Source organism: Anser anser (genome assembly GCF_964211835.1).
Source record: "Anser anser genome assembly, chromosome: 10".
In the NCBI taxonomy this organism is placed as follows: Eukaryota; Metazoa; Chordata; class Aves; order Anseriformes; family Anatidae; genus Anser; species Anser anser.
In genome coordinates this window covers 21,086,151-21,109,629 of record NC_139730.1, presented here as the reverse complement: position 1 = coordinate 21,109,629, position 23,479 = coordinate 21,086,151, and the positions used below count along the sequence as shown (strand labels likewise).

The 23,479-nt window shown below is 37.7% G+C and overlaps 1 protein-coding gene across 9 annotated transcripts in view; it reads right to left on the bottom strand.

Annotated features, from left to right (window-relative positions):
- LOC310904863 (uncharacterized protein) overlaps nt 1-23,479 on the bottom strand; it is a 499,219-nt gene that overhangs the window by 109,378 nt on the left and 366,362 nt on the right. For all 9 annotated transcript variants that reach the window (XR_014588640.1, XR_014588641.1, XR_014588642.1 and 6 more), the window contains one exon: nt 6,403-6,453. Coding sequence is in view for 1 of the 9 variants with exons in the window: in XM_083850107.1 (XP_083706233.1) it covers nt 6,403-6,453 (51 nt within the window). In the remaining 8 variants the exon portion in view is untranslated. The remainder of the gene's footprint in view (nt 1-6,402; nt 6,454-23,479) is intronic.

Sequence of the window (23,479 nt, the reverse complement as noted above, 5' to 3'; positions counted from 1 at the left end):
CCATGTGGAGTGCTGAGCCTGGCCCAGAGGGTTTTGGCTTTAACTTAATGCTAAATCCACATTAGAGAATGATTGATTTGTAACATCTTGAGATCTGGCACCTTTGCTTTAAATAATGTATACCTCAGGAGAATACAACATATGCAATATGTGCTTTCTAATCTTGTTATCAATTTCCAGCACAACAAAGCACACACACTAAGGTGTGTTAGAAACTTCACAGCACATGTACTAATTACTAAACAGTGTCAGTCATTTGTCAGCTAGTGGGTTTTGTTTTCTTATGGGAAGGAAATCTCTGGAATACAGTGAAACACACGTGTTCCCTCCCATTGTTCTCAGCTGACAGAGGTAGATTTGGGTGATTGCTTTTTCCTGTTGCTTCTTAACATTGCAAATCAAACTGCAATCAGAATAATGAGGTGTCACTGGTTGAAACCATAGCTGGTACTACATATTGTCAAAGATCGTTCACACTAATCAACTAATAATGGCATTGCTTCCCCCACCGTGCTAAATAAAATTCCCCTGGTTGTGCAACACAATTACTACTAATAACCGTAGAAACCTTAGTGTGTTTAAGGGGGCTGTTTCAGAGATTATCTGGAGACTTATTTTAGGATGAACTGGGGAAGACATATCTATCAGATAGAGATTATTCTTTAGTAATTAACCAGACACCGTTCCCATGGTTGTAAAGTATTTCACAGCATCATGAAGTATTTTTCTTCTAATGATGCACTTGCATTAAAATGGTACTTTTTAAGCTTACGAGGAATAGCTTAAATGTTTAAAAACTTCAATAAATCACTACATTAAGAGCTATTCTTTAGTCTCAGAAAGAAAACATATGAAATAATACTCGAGAAACAATCTCATTAAAAGATTAAGTATTAAAAGAAGGATAATGAATAAAAATTTATTTTATGACAAAAATGCATTGACTGCTCAAGAGAGACATTCCTCATGACTATTAATACAGTTGTTTATAAACTATGCCAGCACAAATGCTGAAAATATTTTGTGCTCTCTAAGCCCGGAACTAAGTCACTTTGAAGGTTTTAGAAATTACTTGCTTATTGAGCTGAATTTCACCTAGATGCAGCAACATTTTTACACTGAGATGACAAGTGCGAAGACAGAATTGTTGTGACACAAATGTTGCGTGGCTTATTTTTGAAAACATTAATCAGAAGGAGAAAAAAAAAAAGAGCAAGATCTGAAAGAGTAAGGCAAAGTCTCACGGTTAAATAAAGCTACCCAATATTAAATGCATAAGAAAGACGGAAAATTCAAATCTCTGTTACAGACAAAAATATATCCCAATGATTTGACTGACAATTTTATTTCTGAGTTTTGAAATGCAGGATATCTAGGGGCACAATTTTGTCACCCTGTCAAATATATTTGAACTACTGTTACCACCAGATTCCTTTAAAAGACTGATGATAACAAAAAAAGGAAACTCACACAAGCCCAGTTCATTATAGTGTACCTCTGTCGCACCCTGATTTATTAGACTAAAACTGCATCACACAACATATATTTGAGAGGAGATGGATGACACACTTCAATACAAATAAGACCCATAGCCAACCAAGAAGACATTGGCCCAGATCCTCCAACCAAATGATATTTGATAGGTCCCTTACAAAACTGCAGAGCACCATCATTGCACAAGTTACGTTCAAAATTCAACCCTAAACACATATTTTTCCTCAAAATAAAATGAACAAAATCCATGTACTTTATTCAGTCGCATTTCTGTCCTGATACATGAAGGGGAAACAGTTATTTCAGACTGCATTGCAGAGTAACATGGAGAAAAAAACTCTTCAACACCTGATGAAGCCTATTCCTTTTCAGCAAAATAATTAAAAATTGTGCTTAACTTGAGGCACTTTGCTGAACAGAGGGTTTTGCTGAATCAGGCCTTTCACAGATGCAAACTTTTTAACAGCACCAACTGCAATCCTCCAGACTTTTGCAGGCTTATCTGAACTGAAACTGTACTGAATGCCTTCCAAGTTTTGCCCATTACTATTTCCTAATGTTTTGTGTATTGTGCCTCTGACTCCTGGGATCCAGATTTGGAATGCATTTTGAATATTTTAAATCACAAATTTCCCCTTAAAGAAAACAGATGTATGCACATATTCACTTGAGTTCTTTGTAATTTGAAACAGTATCATTTTAAACCAATCTTATTAGATACAGATGAACAAGTTTGTTTTTATCCTGGAGAACTGCTGTTTCTATTATTCTTGTCTTTTTTTTCTAGAAATATTCTTGCATAGCATTTGTTTTCCTGAAGTGAGTAATTACTCTTACTCTGCCATCTTGAGACAGATCCCGAAAACAGGCCTATTGCTGCATCTCAATGAACCTTTTAAATATAAGGCACGCACCGTAAACAATAGACTCCTGAAGGCTGACACTCATTTATGCATTCTCTGTTTAGATGCGACTACAGCTATCTAATGCCATGATCCCCAACATTTTATGGAATTGCCCCCTTTATTTTTCTTACTCATATTGCCTCCATTGCCAAATTCAGGATGAGAAAAGTCCTTACAAAACGTAGGATGGTTTGAGGTGCTTTGTGGAGTATCCAGCCAGGCCATTTTAACTATAATTTATTTCCACATCTGGAAGACTGGTTGGAAGCATTTTCAGACACTGATGTATTCTCCTTGCATTATCAGGAATCAAGTAAAACATTGGACTAGAATCAGTGATCACCACCAATGCACAGATGAATGCCTATAGCAAACTAAGCCTTCAAACTGCAGAACAATTCTTGCTCATTTTCTTTGGTATCTGTCTGCAGCTAACATCTGTTTCCAGTTATGGCACTAACAAAGGCTTCTCCTCTGACTATTATTAACAGACAAGCTCACAGTGCCACTGGGGTGTACTTCTGTGGAACGGCTGGCAAGGGAAGTCTGACAGGGTTGCTCACAGAAAAGGCAGTTTAAATCGCATCTGCCTGCTTACTCAGCCTGATACCTCTCACAGCTTCTCTTGGTGAATTGGAAGGAAGAGAAGTACAAACACTTTTCTACAAAAGTTGGAAAACAGGATCTTTCCACAAAAAGAAAATCTTTATCCTGAAAAAAATAACGCCCCAAAATACTTATAGAACTCATCTATCACGGGATCAAGAGTTTGGTTATTCAGACTGCTAATTCCCAAGGATTTCAACAGTTTCTAAATCCTTGGAGACTTCTGAGACCCTGTGTCCCAGTACAGTCTCAACATCACTAGTCACACATGCTCTCTGTCTCTTGATATCTAACCACTTGGATCTGCTTTCAGTTAGTTTATTAGCAACCTTCCCTAGAATGCCCTTCCTCAGTAGCTGGCAGTTTAAACAGTGGCAAAACCACCAGATATTTTAGTTTCCAATAACTGGCTAATGCAACTAAAGATTTATCTTAGCAGAGACAGGATAACAACACTGCATTTTATTATTATTATTATTTAATCTCCCCAAATCATTCAGAGCTAATTATCTACTTCACTGGTATTTTGGGAATGTGGTTTCTCTTATGATCCAAAATGAAAATGGTCTCAAAGCTGAGGAGAAGACAGAGCTCTACATATCCCCCAGGAAGCACATGCTTCTTTCAGATGCACAGCAACTAACCCACCATGACATGGGATCAAACACAAAGCTTGTGGGAACAAGACTAGATCTGCCTCCTACTTCTGCTTTAGTTCTGAGAAGATTTAATTCAGTCCTTTTCTTGTTAGCGGTGTGTACTGAGGAAATAACGCCAGTAACAAGTGTTACCATGATCATAGTAGTAAATTACCTGTGTTTTTGATTGAGAGCTGGGCCAAAGACATGTGCCTGTAAAAAGGCAGCAGGAATCTGCGATCTGAGAAGCACATAACATACCATTTGTTTCCTAATCTTTTGCCCTTTTTCTTAGGTTGATACAGTAAGTTGTCAGCAACACCAATAATGTAGTTTTGTCAACCAAATCGGCTGAATGACTTTTCCTTGTTGTCTGGTTTCCAACATCATTGCAATGCTTGAAAAAATGAATTCTAATGAGGTATTACAATGACAGGACATTAATAGAGGTCTACACCAACAGATTTAGAAAGTGGAGAAGCATGACAAACAGCATACCCTAAAGTTTAGAAAACGAGTGAACCGGGAGTTTTATTTTCATTCTTCAGAGAACATGCATTAGTTGGGCAGCAGATGACATTGGTGAAGAAAGTAAAATAAGCACGTCTCTACGTACATGGCTGAGTTTTGAGATCATTTTCATGAAAGCACAGCACAGGAGTGTATTTGTATAACAAAACCTTGCAGAAACTAAAAGACATTTAAAGCAATGACATAGACTAATTCTGTGTAACAGTAGGAAAGTTAACAATGCACAAACAAGACATCTGAGCGGAAGGAGATGCAATTTCCACACAAGGGAATAAAAAGGATGAGAAGAATGGGAAGTGGAAATAGGGTGGCATTAAGCAGAATCTATGTAATTAAAAATGCTAATAGCCTCTTGGAGGCTGTTTCCAAAACAAGCTATTTCCTTTAGACAATCAAAACATCATCAAGTTAACTATGTGCAAAGCCTGATCTCTCCTTATTGCAGAGAACAGATCAGAATGCTTTTGCCTCCGGGGTGGGTTGTGGGTTGTTTGTCTCTGCTATTGGTATCACAGTCAATGGTAATCAATTTAGACTTTGACATTGTATCAAATAAATATCTCCCCAGGCTCTTCCTTATTCAGTTTGGTTCAGTGACAATTTTAGAGAAGACCCAATCTTAACTCGCATAAATTAATCTATGTCACAGTTATATACTGGGACTTGATACCGACCTCTCTATACCAATGTAAAATTGATGCCACGTGTCATGGCTTTAATGTCAACATACACTTTTGTTGCTGAGTACAGACCCTGGTGTTTGTTTTCTTTTTCTTTTTTTTTTTTTTAAATCTTATTTTACATGGGTTTTTGTTTCTTTTCTCATTGTGTACAAGTGAATTTTAATTTAGAATAGTCCTGTAGACCCATCAGTCTTTATTGAGGATAAAGCATACACCAGCTGCAGCTACCATAAAAATACGTTAGGATGGGTCTTTCCATTAGATTAGATATTGGTGAAAATGATGCGTCTCAATAGCACTGTAACCTCAAGGACCTGTTCTAAATCAGATGATGTACTGAGAAGGTGCCAGTATCATCTCTAAATCATATTGCTTCACTTGAACGGACAGCAATGCTGTCTAGAAGTAGAGCCTGAAACTAGATGATTTTGAACTCTAGCATTAAATCAAAGTACTTGATTTATTTCAGTGATATCTCTTAGGATTATTCTATTCAGCAAAGCACTAACATACTAGGACTAGAAAAATTCAAAATAATTTTTGACTGTTACAGAAATGCCAAACAAAGCTGCACTGCAATTTTGAAAGATTCAAGTAAGTTAATACATGCACATTATACCCAGCACAGTAGAGGTCTGTATTTTAGTGAAAACGGTGAAAGTTCTCTATTGTCATCTGGTTAAAAAAAAAAGTGCATCTATTCTCATAATTTCATTCCACCCTCCCCCCCTTCCCTACTGTCACGTCCCAACATCTGTATAACCAATAGCCTTCACACATTCTATCCAAGACTTTGCCCAGTCTATCACTTATCGCTACCTGGGTTCCTCGGGCAGCTGCAGAGCTGCCTCCCTCCCCTCAGAGAAGTTCAATTGTTTTTACTTTTCTCTCCCTGCTGTTTCCTTCTCAAATAGTTCCCAGGCATGATTGCACGTAGTTCCCAAAATGCATCAAAGTACAAATTTCTGCTCTTTCTTTTCCAATAACATTTATAATTGGGGAGCTTTGTTTACTCATGGATATTTTTGCTCCACTTTTTATGCCTAGAAAAAGGAAATATATTATGTAGCCTGCAATACCTTACTGTGATAATCAGGTGGACTTTTTTACATATCTATTGGCATAATGTTAATATGGATAGTCTGGTTTAAATATAGTTGATTCTAAAATGTGATTAAAGGAGATGCCTGGTCTGAAAAAAAAAAAGTTTTCTTTTCAGAGTTCAATGCATTACACATTTTCCTCAATGAACCTTAAAAAGTAATTATTCATTTAATCAAAGCAGAAAACGGATTAATGGCATTACAAGAACTCATGAGTCTTTGGGATTGAAGTAACGAAATATAAGCAGAGCTTTTAAACTCATGCAAATTTGCAGTCATTCACTGCAAAATAAACAATATTATCTAATTTCAGCCTCTTGATTATAAGTTATCTCCATGAATACCTCAACATCCTCCTTTAGGCTGTTCTGTACCTAAATAATTTGAAAGTTCACTCCTCAGCTTTTGAACCACCAGAAAAGTTTTTATTAGGAAAACTTACCCTTGACGAACTTGCTCTCCCCCAGGACTGTACACATTTCCACAAAAATTTCTGTGGGGAAAATAAAGACTGGTGACTATTTTTGCTGGAAAATTGAGAAACATTTTTCATGACACTGACATGACACTAATTTCTTTCAAAATGAGTTTCATGGGAAACCTGGCTTTCGTCCTGATTCAAAATGCAGCATGTTCTGACATTTCCAGAGGCCTACTGCTACCTAGAAAATGTGTGGCTTTTTGATTCAAGTCATTTTTCCTTAGACAATTAGCAGTAATTTTGGAGAACATGATAAATTTTAGGACCCCCATTTACAGACACAGATCTAGTATACTAGATACCATACAAATGCAGGATGTGAAGTAATCCCTTGCTATGCTTACTTTGCAGAATAATGAATCTCTATTTGACCATATGCTCTGACCTCTGATGGCAATTCTTTATGTGTCAAATTTGCTTTCAGAAACAAGCTTGTACATGGATTTGAATAGTGGTGGTGTTACTCAGAGAGAAACAAAGGCAGCCATAGTTCCGTAGAACACACAACAAAAAATAAAATAGGTAATGAGTTTACTATAATAGGGACATAATAAAATAATAAGCTCACCAAATACAGGATAAAACTGCTAGTAAGAGAGCTTTTAATCTTTATTTGATCTTGTTGGCTCTGATTCAAATTAGGAGCAATTTTGTGGATGTCAGTGGAGTTATTCAGGTATAAATCTGGTCTGAGAGCAGAAGCTGGCTTACCATTCAAGCATATTTAATAGAGAGAGAGGGAAAAAATGTCAATAGCTGTTCACAGTGTTCTCATAATTGAATTAATATTGCAATTCACCATATTGAAAATGAAGCCTCTTCAGTTTTTGATACCGAACTAAAACACTGCTTACTTTCAATACTTAATCTGTGTTATCACAGAAAGAAGCAGATTGCAGTTGATTCTTACAGCTGTAAGGATTCTCTCACAAATCTACAAATGCAGATCTAGTGCCTGATGTACCCCTGTTTGAGCAATCCAGACTGATGAAAAATTCCATATGCTTTGTAAATAAAGACTAGTCACACAAATGGGAGCTGAAGGACTATAGAAGTGATTTACAACTGCCAGAATCAAAGTCTTTGTCATATTCATAGAGCAGTACTCCTGTGACAGAATTTGCTTATGACATTTCCAAGGTTCAGCCAAAGTCCCTTCCATTAGAATCCTATTAAAAGATACTTAAGAATCATCTTTCACATCCCTTTTTGTTTTCATGCACCTATATTCCATACTCTGCTTTCAATTACTCCAATGCCAATCCAAAACTCACCTATCAGAATCTATGGAATAAACCTAGATTTAAAAGAAGAACTGGGAACATTTTTGCCCGTTTGAATTTTAAAGTCTATCCCTTTTACTCCAAAGTTAGCGAAACAGGCCATGCATCACTTTAATATCTTCACTGTCCTATGTGGTTCCTTGTCCTATGTGGAAATTTGAACATAATTAAATCATCTTGACTGTTTTTAATGAGAAAAGAGGCCCATAATACTTTTTTTTTTTCCTCTCAGAGACACAGACTCCATAATATAAATTTCATTAAAGCATTCCAAGAAATTGTAATCTATAGTGTACCCATAGTGCCTAGGAATGTACATGGGTAATGGGTTTTCAAAACTCATACATCACTTTGTGTGGACCATAATCCTTGCATGCATAAGCTTTGCTCTTCAGTCATGAGAACATCTCATTAAAGATCAGTCCCAACTCTCAAAAGTGGAATTTGAATGCATCCTCAGTAAGTTTGCAGATGACACCAAGTCAGGTGGGAGCGTGGATTGCTTGAGGGTAGGAAGGTTCTATAGCGGGATCCGGAAAGGCTTGCTCAGTGGGCTGCATCCAGTTATACGGCATTCAACAAGGCTAAATGCCAGGTGCTGCACTTGGGTCATAACAACCATAATCATAAATATACAGCACTGTTGACTCTGATGGTTGGACCAGATGATCTTGAAGGTTTTTTCCAACCTTAATGATCCTATGATTTCAATATGGAATATGGTCTAACTTCCTTTCAATTCAGTGACAAAATGTATGAAGAGGGTTAAAAATAGGGCCATAAGATGTCTGAAGAATAATAGCATATATATATATATATGTATATATTTAGTCTAAAAAGAAGAAAAAGAGAAGAAGCAAAAACTCCATACTGGTTTTTGTTTAAGGAATACTTCTTAATGTTTTCCATCATGGTTGTGAAAAACAAAGCCTACATATGCCTCAGGACAGGAACAACAATTTGAAGACGAATTTGTAACCTTTACCAGTTAGTCACAGCATTGTTTTTATGTATAAATGGTGTCTTGCTTCTCCTTGGACAGCTCAGTCCTGCAAATTCTTGTTCATTCAAGCAGATTTCCCCAAAATCCAATTGCATAAAGGATTGCAAGAAGAGATGAAAGCCTTTAGAGATGAATTAAAGTTTTGACTGAAGCCACTGGTTTAGGGCTTAATCCTGCTAGGTTCAGAGCACTCTGGCTTCCAACCAGCAAAGCATTCAAGCATGTGACTGCTTAAACTTGATGGGACTACTCACATGCTTAAAGATAAGCTTGAGTTTAAGTGCCTGGCTGTATAAGGCCAGCCTGCTCAGCCAGAATCAAATCTTTAGTCCGTTTGGTCATTGCAGTGCTATATGCTATTCACATTTTGGGCTCACTGCCTGCAATCCAAGGTTTAATTTCCTCAGCTTTTGGGCTTTCTGTGAAGTACTTTTAGCTGATACTCTAATATCTGCCCAAGGCTCCATAAATCAAATGCCAAATGCAAACCAAATAAATGGTGAAAATCCTGGAAATTGTGTATCCCATCATGGTTGCCCAGCTTTAACTCTTTTCTTCCCACTCTCTCAGCTCTATATTATCTTCTCTTTTCTGTTACAGTTTCTCCTCTGAAACTCAGAGATGTGATATTCACAGCCAAAGAAACTGCTGTCCAAGTTAGCGTGATAGCTGTAGTTACAGCACTTCCATGATCCTTCAGACCTTTCATATAAATCCATTTAGCCACTTGCTAAAGTATATCTCACCAGGGGAAAAACAGGAAGAGTTAAAGAGAAGGATTCACAGCAGTTGATGCCCTTTTACTATCCTTGATGACTAAAACCACTTCTAAATAACGTCAGCTACAAACAAGCTAGGTTGTTATTTAAAATATAATGTTCAGGTTTCTAGGATACTTAGTTTGTACAGGTTTACTGCTACATTGTCTGCTGGGAGTCCTTTATGTGAGTTGAGTGGCTTTCCCAGACGAAAGCAAGTATAAATAATACTATAAATGTATGTCGAGGCAGTCAATATCATGTTATAATGTTGCATTACAGAACACTGTGTTGTCCTTTAATTAAATGACAAAATGCTGGCAATCTTGTTGAGGGAAAAAAAGAGAAAATATCATTTTAGCTAAAAATTATACTTTGCATTAGCTCAGAAAAAAAAATTTGTTCAAAGATTTTTGCAATCTAAAAATCACATTAAACAAGCAAAGATACTGCAGGGATAGGTTGCATGTAATTCAATTTTTTCTTGCATACTAATGTTCATTGAACTTTTGCACTGAACAAACTAATATAGCTTTCTCTTGGAAGACAAAAAAAATAAAAATGTCTGTGATAACAGACACAAAAACAGTAAGTCAAGTAACAAAGCCCATTAGACAAAAACCCTGTTCCCATATTAACACATCTCTCCAAGTTCCTGTTATTTTCTGTGGAGAGATGCATGAATTATGGGAATCAAAATGTCTTCATACAAGATGCAAACTTAATAATAATTAAGTGTTGTTTTGCTAGAATTTTGGAGTACTCACTTGTGTTTTGATCTCTGACTTAGTTAAAATTCAGAGATAGCTAAATGAAAAACAAAAACAACAGTTGCAGTTGTCAGCTAATACATAAAAGATGTTTTTTGTGCAAAATACCTTGTATATATTGCTTGAAAATATCTTCTAAAATTGATGAAGAACAAATTTTCTACTGTAACATTCAGACTCTTTGTAAAGTGACTCAAAATGGAAATCTCCTCTCTCAGATGCTATTTTTCTAACATATTTTGGGCTACTCCTCCCCTAGCTCACAAGGTGACATTACTGAAGCAAATGGAATCATGTTCCCTTTAAGCTGCTGTTCACATCCCATGAACAGCTGCGAAGCTACCTTTCTCTATCTGTCACAAAGTCTCCTTTCAGAAGGATTCCTATGAAAAAACTACACTAGACATCTGAACAGCTTCCTACACTGCTGACCAATATCGCCAAGCCGGTCCCTTATGCCTCCTCTCGCATCGTCCATCCATTATCACTCAAATTCTACTAGTTTAGGCAGTGTATTTGTTCTGTGTTTGTTTGGCACCTAAGACAAACCCTGAACAGTATTGAGTGTTTATGCTGATACACAGAAATAATTAAACAAAACTGTTGGAGTGCCAAATTTGGCTAAGAATATACGCATGCAAGCTAGAACAAGGTCTACCTGAACACTGGTGTGCAATGCACTCTGTGACAAATGCAGAACTCTGAAAAGATAAAAACTGGCTGTAAGCAGTCTCACAGATATGTGAGAAGTGTGATATGAATCCTACAGGAGAATTTATCGCTGAAAGAAAACTACCAGAATTTAGCAGTCATGAGTTACCGTTAAAGACTTTGAAGACCACTCAGAAATCAGTGCCAGACGTCTTAGGTACTTCAAAATATGTACTAAAGACACTGCCCCCAGAAACTCTACACACTCATCACACAGATGGGTGGAAAGAGTAAACACACCATGCCAGAAACAATTTGGTTTGTGAGGATAAAGTGATCCTAACTTGACAACAGGTAGACAACATTTACAAATATACTTTATTCCTTCTAAATACCTGTCAAACACACAGTGGTCACAGTTCATAAATCCTCTAACTTATATTGCTTTTCCTCAGTAACAGGTTTTTTTTTTTTTTTTGACAGACCTTTAAAGTGCTTTTAGCAGCAAGCAAAATCTGAGAAAAATTAAACAGATGGCAAAATAAATTTCCACTTAAGGAATTCCTTTCCAAGCATTATTTGCTTATAGCTTAACTTGAATAGCAACTGGGTTGCTGAGGAAAACTTATTTTTCGAGAAAAAAAACACACAACAACAACAACAAAATATAGATAACACGTTAGTGGTAGAGAAACCATATTCAAAGAGACTGTTTGCTTTCTGTTCCACTGGAGCAGAGAAAAGGATACAGAGACATCGTATCTTAACAATTCAACCCAGTAAATACTTATAAAAAGGCAAGTACAATTGGACCACGTTAAGCTTCATCAGTGCCAGAAAAAGAGTTTGTTTCAGGAGGCTTACGAATAGCTTGTATCCCAGCAACTATAGAACATGTAATATGAAAACCATGTAGTGGTTGAGATGGAGTTATTGGAAGAAAAAAGAAACAACTAGGAGGACAAGAGCTTATTCAGTTGCATGATGCTGTAAACATAAAGTGTTCAGTTTCAGTGTATAGAAAATAAAGGATTAGGCCCTAAACCACCATATATACATATATTTAATCAACCATGCTGAACCAAGTAAGGTGGGCTTTACTGTTTGGTTCTAAACAAGGGTGCTTTATCTGTCCAAATTCTTTGCTGCTGGGAGAGGAGTTGGGAGAAATACAAAGATCAGTTTAACCATCTTCTTTCAGGACTACATGGTGCCCAGAGACAACAAAAGCACAAACATCTCCTTCACTCCAACACAGCAGCCTTCTGGAAATGCCCATCCTTGAAAATTCATAGTAGTGCAGCAGAGAATATTTCAGCTACAAGACAACATGAACCATCAAAGAAGGAGATGCAGATTCCTCTGTATTACTGAAGTTCAAGGACTGTGTTCCCTCTTAACAACTAGTCTGATCAGTTATTTTAAGGACAACAGTTGTTCCATGATGCTAGGGAATGCTTTGTGGCTACAGCAAGTTGGGACACTGGTAGACTCGAGTCTTCTGTAATATTAATTATGGTGACAGGAAATTAGACTTGATGACAAGATTGAATCTTCCAATCCTATGTCATATGCCTGGAAAGTCTGTGCTTCTCTTTCTGTTGTGCTGCCAAACACGAGACTTAGCAAGTAAAAAGAATGGAGTGATTTGGCCCCGATGGATGAATACTGGCTGTTCTTTTCCACAATGAAAAGGAAAAATAGCTGAAGGATCTATCACAGCCCGATCAATGGGTTTATTCAGGCTGTGCATGGATTATTAGGTGTTTCATAAATTCCCAGGTACTCTGGGGATACATATGCAAGAACCAAATCTAATTTTAATGTAAATATTCATAAGCATAGTCAAATAGCGTCTGCATGCAAGTAAGATATTTATTTGTATCAGTATTTCCCTTTATGGAAAAAAGACTAAATTCGCTTGTTGGCTAAATTCACAAACAATGAAAACAAAGGATCAAGGCATCCCTTCTTCTCAGGAAACAACAGGAAAAAAATCGCTCATAAGACATCTTGATGTACCTCATCTCCACCTGGGAAACATACCACTGCATATTGGAAATATGGGTGCTGACCTTAGCATGTGTATAGGACTCATGAGACATATTTAAGACTCAGAGCACATTTGGCTTCTCACCTCTGCACCATGGACTAGAATTCCATCAAAACACAAGGATTATTCACACTCATCATCAAGCTCACAGCTAGATAGCTCACACTTGTACCCAGGAATGGTGGTACCCTGTTGCAGGTGAGTTAGCGTGCAGATTGCATATAATTAATTTTCAGTTCTCTTTCCCTAATTGAGATGTAGCACAGTATGTTATTGTATGGTGAAATAAAGTGATCCCAGATACATTTCATTAGATGTAAATGGAACAAAAACTCATAGTAGTGATTTAGAGAAAATAAACACATTACTGATCCTATACATATGCAACATTTTTCATCTGTGTTTACTTAAAAGATAAATGTTATTTTTATAAAAGAAAGAAGAAATTAGCTCACTGAGGGCTTAATTATCCTTCTTCTCCAATGGGAATCGATGCTATTGGCAGCTTGCAAGCATGTTCTCTTGACAAATCAAGTTGTTGGCTGAGGCGTGAAGTGTTAGATTATGATCGACTCAGCGTGACATTGTGATTCATGGCTACTATATTACAGAGGGAAAAAGGGGATTTATGCTTCATATCCACTTTGAATTCGTAGTGAAACAAGTGAATCATTCTGTTCAACCTCAGGAGTTCATGTTCTACACCTGGGGGCTGAACAATGTTACAGGCTTGAACATTTTAGGGAACAAGTGTGATAAAATACCACTGTGAAATATTCTCTCTTTCTCCTCATGCTATATGTTTACAGAATCACCTGGAGTAAAGATTTAATGAGTGCATTTCATTAAAATTAAGAAGGATAAAGAAGGATGGTAAAGATGGATGAGAAAGGTATATATTGGACAAATGGGAAAAAAAAAAACACTTTCAGATGGGTAAATGCAACTAAAAAAATAATTATGCACAGTCTCTCTGGAAGGCCTAAATTGCAGACCTAAATGATAGACAGAGTTTTTCTTCCCCTCCCCTCACCCTAAAATAGACATTAACAATAGAATGCAGTTGCATCACCATGTTTGAACAATGGAATAATATTAAGGATGCTTGTATTTGTCTTATTTCCTAAATCCTCAGATCAACATCTGGAAGCAACCGCAGGCACAACGGGGGGTGGAGTAGCTGCCATAGTGCTAGAGGGCATGAGTACAAGTCTCCATAGACCCATGACACAAAACACACATTTCACTGGATGGTATTAATAGAGTCTACAACTCCCTCCCCTTTCCTCCTGGAAAGTTCACTGCAGCAACTCACCTGGATTTTTATTTATTTATTCTTAAAAAATATGTTCACAAACTGCATTCACAGTACCATAGGTTGGAAGAAGATCCAGCCAAACCCTACAGTGCTAAAGTTTAAGATACCCCATCTTTGAATTATAGTGTTTGTACTGTTTCCTATATGTTTAGGAAATGCATGGCAATTTGAATTTCATCCTTGCAACACAGTTTGAATACAAAGGCAGAACTAAAGTGCATCTCCAAAATGTCAGCACCAAATTCCTAATTACAGTCTCATCTTTACAATATGCAAAATCAAGACATGGAAAGTGGCACAAAGAAATCAGAGAAAACCCAGACATCTGCTTTCTTTTTTTTCCCCTCCCTCCAGGGTAGGGGGTGGAAATGATTCCCTCTTTCCCTCTTTTCTAATTAAGTAAAAGTGCCTTTCTAGGTTTTAATCCCCCCAAAAAGAATTTTCTCCACCTCTTTGTTACTGTTTTGCAGAGAGGGGCCAATCATCTGAAGGACTTGGAGAAAGGCCAGCAGAGATAAGGCTGAAAAAACTCTCTCCAGTTTAGAGATAAGGGTTTTCTTCTGTATGTGTGTGATTTTCAAGAGACAGGTTTTTGTAGTTGCCTTAAATCTGATAGTACTGTTTAGAAATAGTAAGGAAAGGAGCTTATTGTTATTAACTCTTATTTGTTTGGCACTCTGAGTGATGAATATACTTTGTGGGCAAGTAAAATGAGAAATCTTTGTTAGATGAAGTTCAGTATTTATAAGTTGTTAATGCAACAATGGTGTTTTTATTGGTTGCTCTTCTAAAGGAGTATTCTTCTATCTGTACGCAGCCATGCGACATCTGTTTCTAAATTCACTACTGACACACAATATGTGATAAAGTTCTGCTTAAATTATGTGTTGTTTCTGTGGGCATCTCATTAAGATGGTCTCTGCCTCCTAACCTGACACAGGGATGCTAGTTAGATACATACCCATTCATAAACATGGAATCATCTTCTCTTGGGAGAAGCAGGTTTTGTGATAAATTATCTTCCTATATTGCACCATATAAGGTCTCAAACTCCATCTGAAGAGGAAGACTGCTGGCTAGCTTGTTTATAAACCATCCTAAATTTGCCCAGGTCATTCAACTACTGCTTATATGGCACTGGTACTTCAAAAGCTATTTTGTAAGGTCATCAGCACCTTTATGGCACAACTGTTGCAAACTATAATTACTTGGAAAAATTGTCCAATAAAAACTTGTGAAAAACTATATCACAAAATGCATCTAGGCTAGATCTTCAGCAGACATGCATCAGCTTAGATAGCTCAATGATTTTTAAGGTGCTGCAGATTGTTGTCAATTTAGAAACTTCATTTTCCATGTTTAAGCTGTGGTGCTGAACACGTAAGAGGCTACTGTGCTGGCCTCTGGCTGGCAGGCAATGTATAATGTGGAAAGCTCTCCAGCAAAGAGAACAAGATCTGAAAACTATAGATGCACTAGTTGCCAAGTGGGACTACAGGATAATATGTTTATAACTGGTAGAGCTCTCTGCAGTAGTTAACTTAATACAGAGGCTGAGATCCTATTCCTCTGTCCAGTTACAGATGTAAGAATTTTATTAACAGCACAGATATCTCCATAATTTCTAATACCAATTGCTAAGAGAAAAAGATATTTAGACTAACTTACTGGGCAAGATTTATAACATCTGAAGATTAATGTCTGAACCTAAATACCTCCAGAAGAATGGTGCTTGAACTCCATATTCATCATGTTATCTACCTCTTGAGTTAAAAAACACAGTTAAAAATTTAAGCCTAAAGTGTCCATCTGTATTCACACTGCACGTCTGGACACATGACTGCACTAACAGCAGCAGTTCCCATTAGGCCTCTGACATAATGAAGTACATCTTCAACACTGCAAAATACAAGTCAGCTTAACTGGTGCAGTCACTTTTGCATCATTTTAAGAACATTTCCCAAAAGAGACAGCCTGCAGAAGTATTATTACTCTTTTTCTACTAAGTATATTATTGAGTAAAATTATGCACCCAATGTAGCAGCCACTACTAACCTCAAGACAAATAAACAGTGGAGATCTGTACGCCATGTATCAGGAGATGATCCCTGTCCCATAGAACTTATAACACACAAAACCAGAAAGGCTAGCAAAGATTTAGTCCTACACCAACAGATATGAAACCAAGGCAAAGAGAAATCAAACACTTCCTAAAGTCACAAGGTTTTCTACAGGAGAGCCAAGAATTGAATCAACTTCTAGGGGCACGTTTGTAGCATGTAACTCGGCACAGTGCCCAGGAACCTACATTACTTTTTACTAAACTGACTTTGACAGAGGAAGAACTATGTCAGCATGACATTGCACCTGAGCTAATTAGCCCAGATCGAGGAAAAAATACTCAGACTGCAAGATTGCAATATGAATTTAGGCACGCGAATGGGTCTTTCCATATAGAAGTTCACTATGCTATTCAGCTGTATGGAATAGGGTATGGCAGTTAAGACCTAAATCTTATCCTAGTTTCCTGAATACTGACTCAAAAAGCATGAAAAAAAAACATTAAGTTGTCATGCAAATTGGCATTGGTATGGACATTCTAGGATGACATCAGATGATTCAATTTTAACAGTCAGCAAGGAACACTGGTTACTCAAGTAAGGAACATAAGCATTTGAAACACAAACATAAAAATATCTATTTTAGCTACCAGAACATCTGGAAAGAGTTGTAAACAGTTTGTTTATATAAGTATATATATAATAATATTATAAATATGTATATTTAAAAATTAAAAGGGATTCCTCTAAGCTGTATTTTTTATTTTGTTCATAGAGCAGTATGAACTGTGACTACATATATAGAGATTTAGATTTGCTTGTGAATGCATATAAATATACTTAAAGGATTAGCTTATTCATATTTCTTTCAGACCAGGCTTAGAAGGTTTGCAGTTTTCCATCTTTAAAGCACACTATTACAACAAAATGTATTTCCTTAGACGGTCTAGTTCCTTAAAAGCAGAAAAATAAGACTTTCTCTGTCTTTCTGACAGGTATATCAAAGCTGACAATTTCTTTCCTGGTCCTTTTGCCGCCTGAGCTGTTGTTTCAGTGAGCTGTATTATCCCTCTGAATGAAACCATTGTACCGTCCAGCCGCAAAGGTATCTGCCAGAGAAGCCGGTACAGTTTTTCTACAAAGAAAGCTAGCAGTTCACCTTAGCTGTGTTCATGATGTTTCTGCATTTGCCTTCTCCCATTACAACAGCAACTATACTTTATTCTCCATGGACAGCCACAGAAACATGGCTGACTCTTCCATGTAAAAGCGTTCATGGAAACCACATGCGCAACTACAGCAAGCCAGAGGTCATGATGGAATAATTTTTATGTTTCAAATTTCTGCAGTCTGGGGAGAATATTAATGCTGGCTCATAACAGGTGTGTAGTACTACTAGCTGAAGGGGAAATACTGAATGCTCACAAAACCACTCCAAACTAAGAAGGACAAACAAACACCAACATCCCCCCAAACAAACTTCTCCACCATCCACAAAACTGCAGAAAGATACCAGAGATTAAAAACAACAACGCATTCTCTCTTGAAGCATTAGAGTAACGAATGCGATTAATCCAAAGAAATTGTAGACAACGTATAAGCAGGTAGCAAAGTAGAAAAATAACATTTTTCTAAACTCTCTGCTCCAGGTCATACAGGGAATGTCAGCTCTGCTCTGAGAAAGCTGCACACTGGAAGCAGTGATAAACAATGAAAGCAAAGGTGTCAGCATTTCCACCCTTCTTGGTTACATGTAAATGGAGAGTGCTGGGAGTGCTTCCGGTTTCACAAGAGCTCATCAGTATGATCCCGGGCCCCGCGGCCGTGATACTCCACTGGGTACCACGTCCTCCTTTCCTCCCAGGCAGGAAGCCTGGCTCAGACAGCTGGTAGAGCCAGAGCTGGGCTCCCGACCCAGATAGCTTGAGGAGCAAGGCTCTACTTTGGGCTCTGACCAGCTTATTTTGCTCAGATGGCATACAAATTCCTTAGGATAATGAGGATTTTTGCCAGCTTCTTTCAGCTCTGAGACCAGGTTCAAGACTTTTTTCATACAGAAGTGTGGGGGTGCAGTAGGCATTGGTAGGAGAATGAGCACTGCTGGAACTGGCAAGTTATTTAGATCCAGAGCTCTGATCACAACCACATAAGAGGTAAAAACAATACACCATAACATGCAAATAGATCATTAGATATTGCTATTAATTTTGCTATTTCGTCTTTTGCAACACTAAATACATTAAGGAATTTTTGATAAATTTTCCAATTATATTTGTTCAGAAGCATTGGCAAAACAATCTGTGCTATTAATGAGATGTTTAGTGCAAATTAATCATTAAAGTGGACAGTCTTTGCCCTGAAATGAAATTTGTTTTGCAGACTGTTTTTATTAGCACAGTCAGTCTTTGGAAATTACAGTGTTTCTTGAAAGATCTTCATAACTGCTTTGATTTAACTTGTTATAAATGTTCTAAGTAATTTGTTACGAAGGTAGTAACGCACAAAGAGTTCAACTGAGCTGTAGCTCATCAACCTGCCCTTGCACATCTCAATAGGAATATATTGAGAAGGAATCTCTAACCTCCCATTCTGGGATGGCAAGCAAGGCAAAGTCTAGCTGAGCTCTGATGTGTTCTGTGATATTGAGGAAGGATGTGGGAGTGGCCCTGGAGATAGCTATCATATCATAAGTTAAAGGAACCCCAAGATCACTGATAGTCTTAATGGAAGTAGTCTTAATGGAAGAGCTGCCTACTAGCTCTTCTCTTTTCTACATTCAGCATTGAATAAGTGGAATAGAGCCTTTTTTTTTTTTCCTCCAGAAAAACTCAGTTAAATAAACCAAAACAAAGAAATCTAATGCAGCAATTATGGCATCTCAGGAGTGACAACTGTGAACACATTCTGCATTGACATTTTACTCATCCATAGGTCTGCCCAACTGTAGCATGCATGCAGGTTATAGTTTTATCAAGCGGTGCAAACACATGCTATTGATGCTTCCAGTATTGCACATATGCTAGCTTCTCCCAGCAGAAACAGAAGTTCTTGCTTAACAGAAATATGGTTAGTCTAAACACAAAATTTGCAAGGGAATTACAAAATCAGAAGCAGCTATCAGATCCTCTTAGCATCACTGCATTGTCTGGAGCTAATTGCTACTTTCCACAATTATGTTTTTTTTCCCCTAGACGTTTGCCTAACCCTATTTCTTGTGATAATTGTTCAGATCATTGCTTTGTTTTTAATACAGCACAGCTATTCCCTGTGCACTGACATACTCAACTCACATTCTTTCCAGACTGACCCTTTCTTGCTTTTACTTCATGCTCCGTGTTCCTGCATTTGACACAAGTTCATATTATCTTGTAAAATCTATCCTTTCAAGTCTCTTTGGAATTTTATATACGTCAAAAAGGTCACCATATTCCCTCTGTGCTCCTTGTATTTCGGTCTTGATTTATTTTTTCTTCCCCTAGAAAAACTTATCTTTAACAAAAAAAGACCCTAATTTCTTGCAACATTATGGTTATTATGTATTGCAACTTGCAACTCATTATTATGCATTTTCCCGATAGTCCTCAAAGCAGTTTATAGTTACTGCACTTCACGTGTGGCCTTGTAAGTTGCTGGTATTGTGATATCAGTCTTCTACTTGGCAAATACCAATATAATGACACGGGTTCCTTTAAAACAAAACAACAACAAAAAAGGAATCAGAGACCAACCCTCTAACAGCTATTGTCTTCGAGGTGACAGTGACTGTTTATTCTGGCCTCATATTTAACATGAAGTCCTAATAGGAATGGTGCAGTTCAGCCAAGACAAAATCCATCAAGAAGCTAGAATCTTCTTATCTCATCATTCAGCTTGAGCACTACAGGACAGATTTGCCCTCAGCAGCTCAAATAACAGACCTTTAGCTATATTTGTAATAGGCCTCTCATTGTGGTCTCTCATATGCTGTCTTTCTTACCCTTATATTTATATAATCAAGTGTATTTATTTAACTTATGCTGCCATATGCCACCTTCCACCTGGAAACCACTGTAATTATGATTCTGTGAAAAAAAAAATAAAAAAATTTCTAGGAGCCAGAGCAAAATAAAACTTCTAGATATTCCTCTCCTGTATAGAGATAGTCCTCTGCAGATGCAATATCTAGCATTTAGATGTCTACATCCACATATATACACATTGGTGTTTTCATAGGGGATGAGATTTGTAAATGTTATTTTTTTTAAATGTATTTTTACAAAAAAAAAACAAACTCTATATTATCAGAATTGTATTGTACTATAAACTCCAGTGCTATACTAGAAAATGTAAGTTCATTAAAACTCAGTAGGTTTTAATAGGAACTTCTATCTATCTAGAGTCAAGTAATAATGAAGATCTATCTATCTAGAGTCAAGGAATAACGAAGATATGGCAGTAATCTTCATGATGAATTAATGGTGTATGTGGGAAGAAGGTAAACAATGTACCACCTTTTATTTGGACAGCATATTGTGTACATTTTATTGCAGAACCATTCTGACCCAAATGGTTTCCGTTCACGTACCAGAGGTTTTTAAAGGGCTGTGTTGGCTTGTTAATTGTAATTTGCATAGTTACAAGGCCCAGAAAAATACGTGACAGGATGTCTAACTTCAACTCATTCACCACACTACAGTAACTGCCACTTTATAAACATTTTCTTTAAGTTCAGACCCACAAATTTTTGCTCCCCTCCAATCTTTATCTTTAGGTAATTAAAGGAGAAGCAATAGTTACTTCTCACGGAATTGAGTGATGAACATTCTGAACCCAGCTAGCTTTTGTACTACTCCTTCCTACCACTCAGCACAGCAGATGCACTAGGACTTGACCGCACTCGGTTGCCCTCTAGTGACTCGGTCTTAGGGCACTGGCTTTCAGAGCCACGAATGCACATGTATGTGAGTACCAGTAAATCAGGAGGTCAGAGTGATGTTGTTGGTTTATCTTTTCCGGCTCTCCTCTCCCCGACCTTTCCAAGTGTTCTAACCAAAACACACATCAGAAAAGAATAATTAGCAGGTCTTTAGATTTTGGTTTTACTGCTTTCAGTCTCCATCCTTGGTGTTACTTAGCTGGTAGCTGAGTTTGCTGAGTGATCATATTTATTCATATCGAACTATCGACATGTCAGAATCCTGCCTACTGGCAGTTGCTGTAGGATCATAATTTTCCGCTTACTATAAATACATTGAGGAAAAAACACCACCAGAATGGTTGGCAACTGCCTTATGAAGGACTCATGGCTGTGTATGACATAATATAGAGCAGCTCTCAGTAAGAGAGGAACCAGCTTTGCAACACCTGTCAGATCCTCAGGAATTAAGAGCCCACAGCAATCAAGCTCTGAACCTCACTAGGGTCTCTGGACAGTGTTTTAGGAGTGATCATTATTGATTAACGATAATAGCCAGAGGAAAAGGAAAAACTGCAGAAGAGAATCAATTCACAGATTGCTGTGTCATCCATGCTGCACAAATCGTTTGTAGCCATATTGGACCTCACCATGAGCATATGTGAGCATTTTTCAAACGTCACAAAAAGTTGCCATCTTAAGAATTAATATTAAACACCTTGTACCATATGGAGGCACATGAGAGAGAGCCCGTACAGATTTTAGCTAGATACTGCATGATTTGCTAGAGAGGACTGTGCCGTAAGCATCTTTAGTGGCTGCAGATAATAGATATTCATGCAGTTAAAACCCATATCTCTCTCCACAAACCCAGCTTAATTAGGTTTGCTACAATTTCCTATGATAATTTAGTTCTGCTGTTGTCTTTTGGCTGGCAGACTGTCCCTGGAAACCTCTTTCAGAAATTCCCATTGACTGCAATGATTCTCAGTTAGGGCAAAACTGATCACTGCTGGCTTCCCTGCTGTTGAACTCAATCAACAAGCTGTACATAACTCTCTGCAAATATAAAAAAAAATATCAATAGGGTCAGAAAATCTGAAAACTGGCTGTTTGACACCAAAAACATAACGATAATGTAACTAGTTCTGCCAGGACTTGCACAGCATAACAAATTAATCCCTCCCCATCCATTGAGTCACCTTGCCAACTTTTTTCCAATTAGTTTCCTCCTTATAAATCAACAGTGAAAGAAACAGTGAAAAATCACTTCCCAGCTAGAAGGTATTCAGTCAAACACCAATACACCATCAGCAGCAACTGGACAAAAAGGAGGAAAATGGCAACAAACTTTTTTTTCCTCCCTTTTCTCCTCACCAGATATGAAACTTTTGCTCTACCCCTAGGACCTATTATATTTCCATTTTAATGATTGTTCCTTCTCCTGTATATGGGATGGGTGAAATGCATTTCTTTCCTCAATTTTTTCTCTCCTGTGTTCATGAAATGATGTGATCTCTCCCCTCTGTCCTTCAGAACTGTCTCAAACTCATATTTTATATAGAACCTTCTTATGCCTCGGTCAACAGGGCTGAGTTTTGATTCAGCCAGATTGAATTTCAGTCACAAGGACTGCTGTTCTCGCACTACCCTTCCTTATGTGTAATTCACACTAAATTGGAACTCCAGGGTGATTTAAGCTGGGTGAAATTCCTTGTAAAACTATCAGGTTGCTTATGTGCTATGCACAGCCCTACCCTGCTCATTCGGCTGTTATTCAGGTCTGGGTTCAATGCTGCTCAAGCCTTTTGCCAACGCAGAGACTGCAGAGCCTTCAATAAAAGAAATAAGCAGTAAGAATAGCATTCTCAGGTTCCCCTGTGAATTTGTACCCTGCCTGTCCCTGCTGCCTCAGTTCCCTCTTCCCTGGCAGTTTTCCACTGTGCTTTCTGCAGCAACCCCCAGCCAAAGGGCAGAGCGCTCTGTGGCTCCTCTTGGGACATGCAAATGCCAGGTGGTCACTGCCTGGCTGCTGCCACGCAGAAGCTGCCATGTCTGAAGGCTGCTGGCCTCTCCTGGAGGGGACATTCACTTGAATCCCCTCCTCCTATTTTGCTGCTGATTTTCAGGACCTATAGAAGAACGTAATGATCTCAGACTTTGACGCTACCTTCAGAGTTGGTTAAAACTGACCAGAAAATTCAAAAGTTATCAGGGACAGATGGGCAGCAGGCACACTAAAGTAATT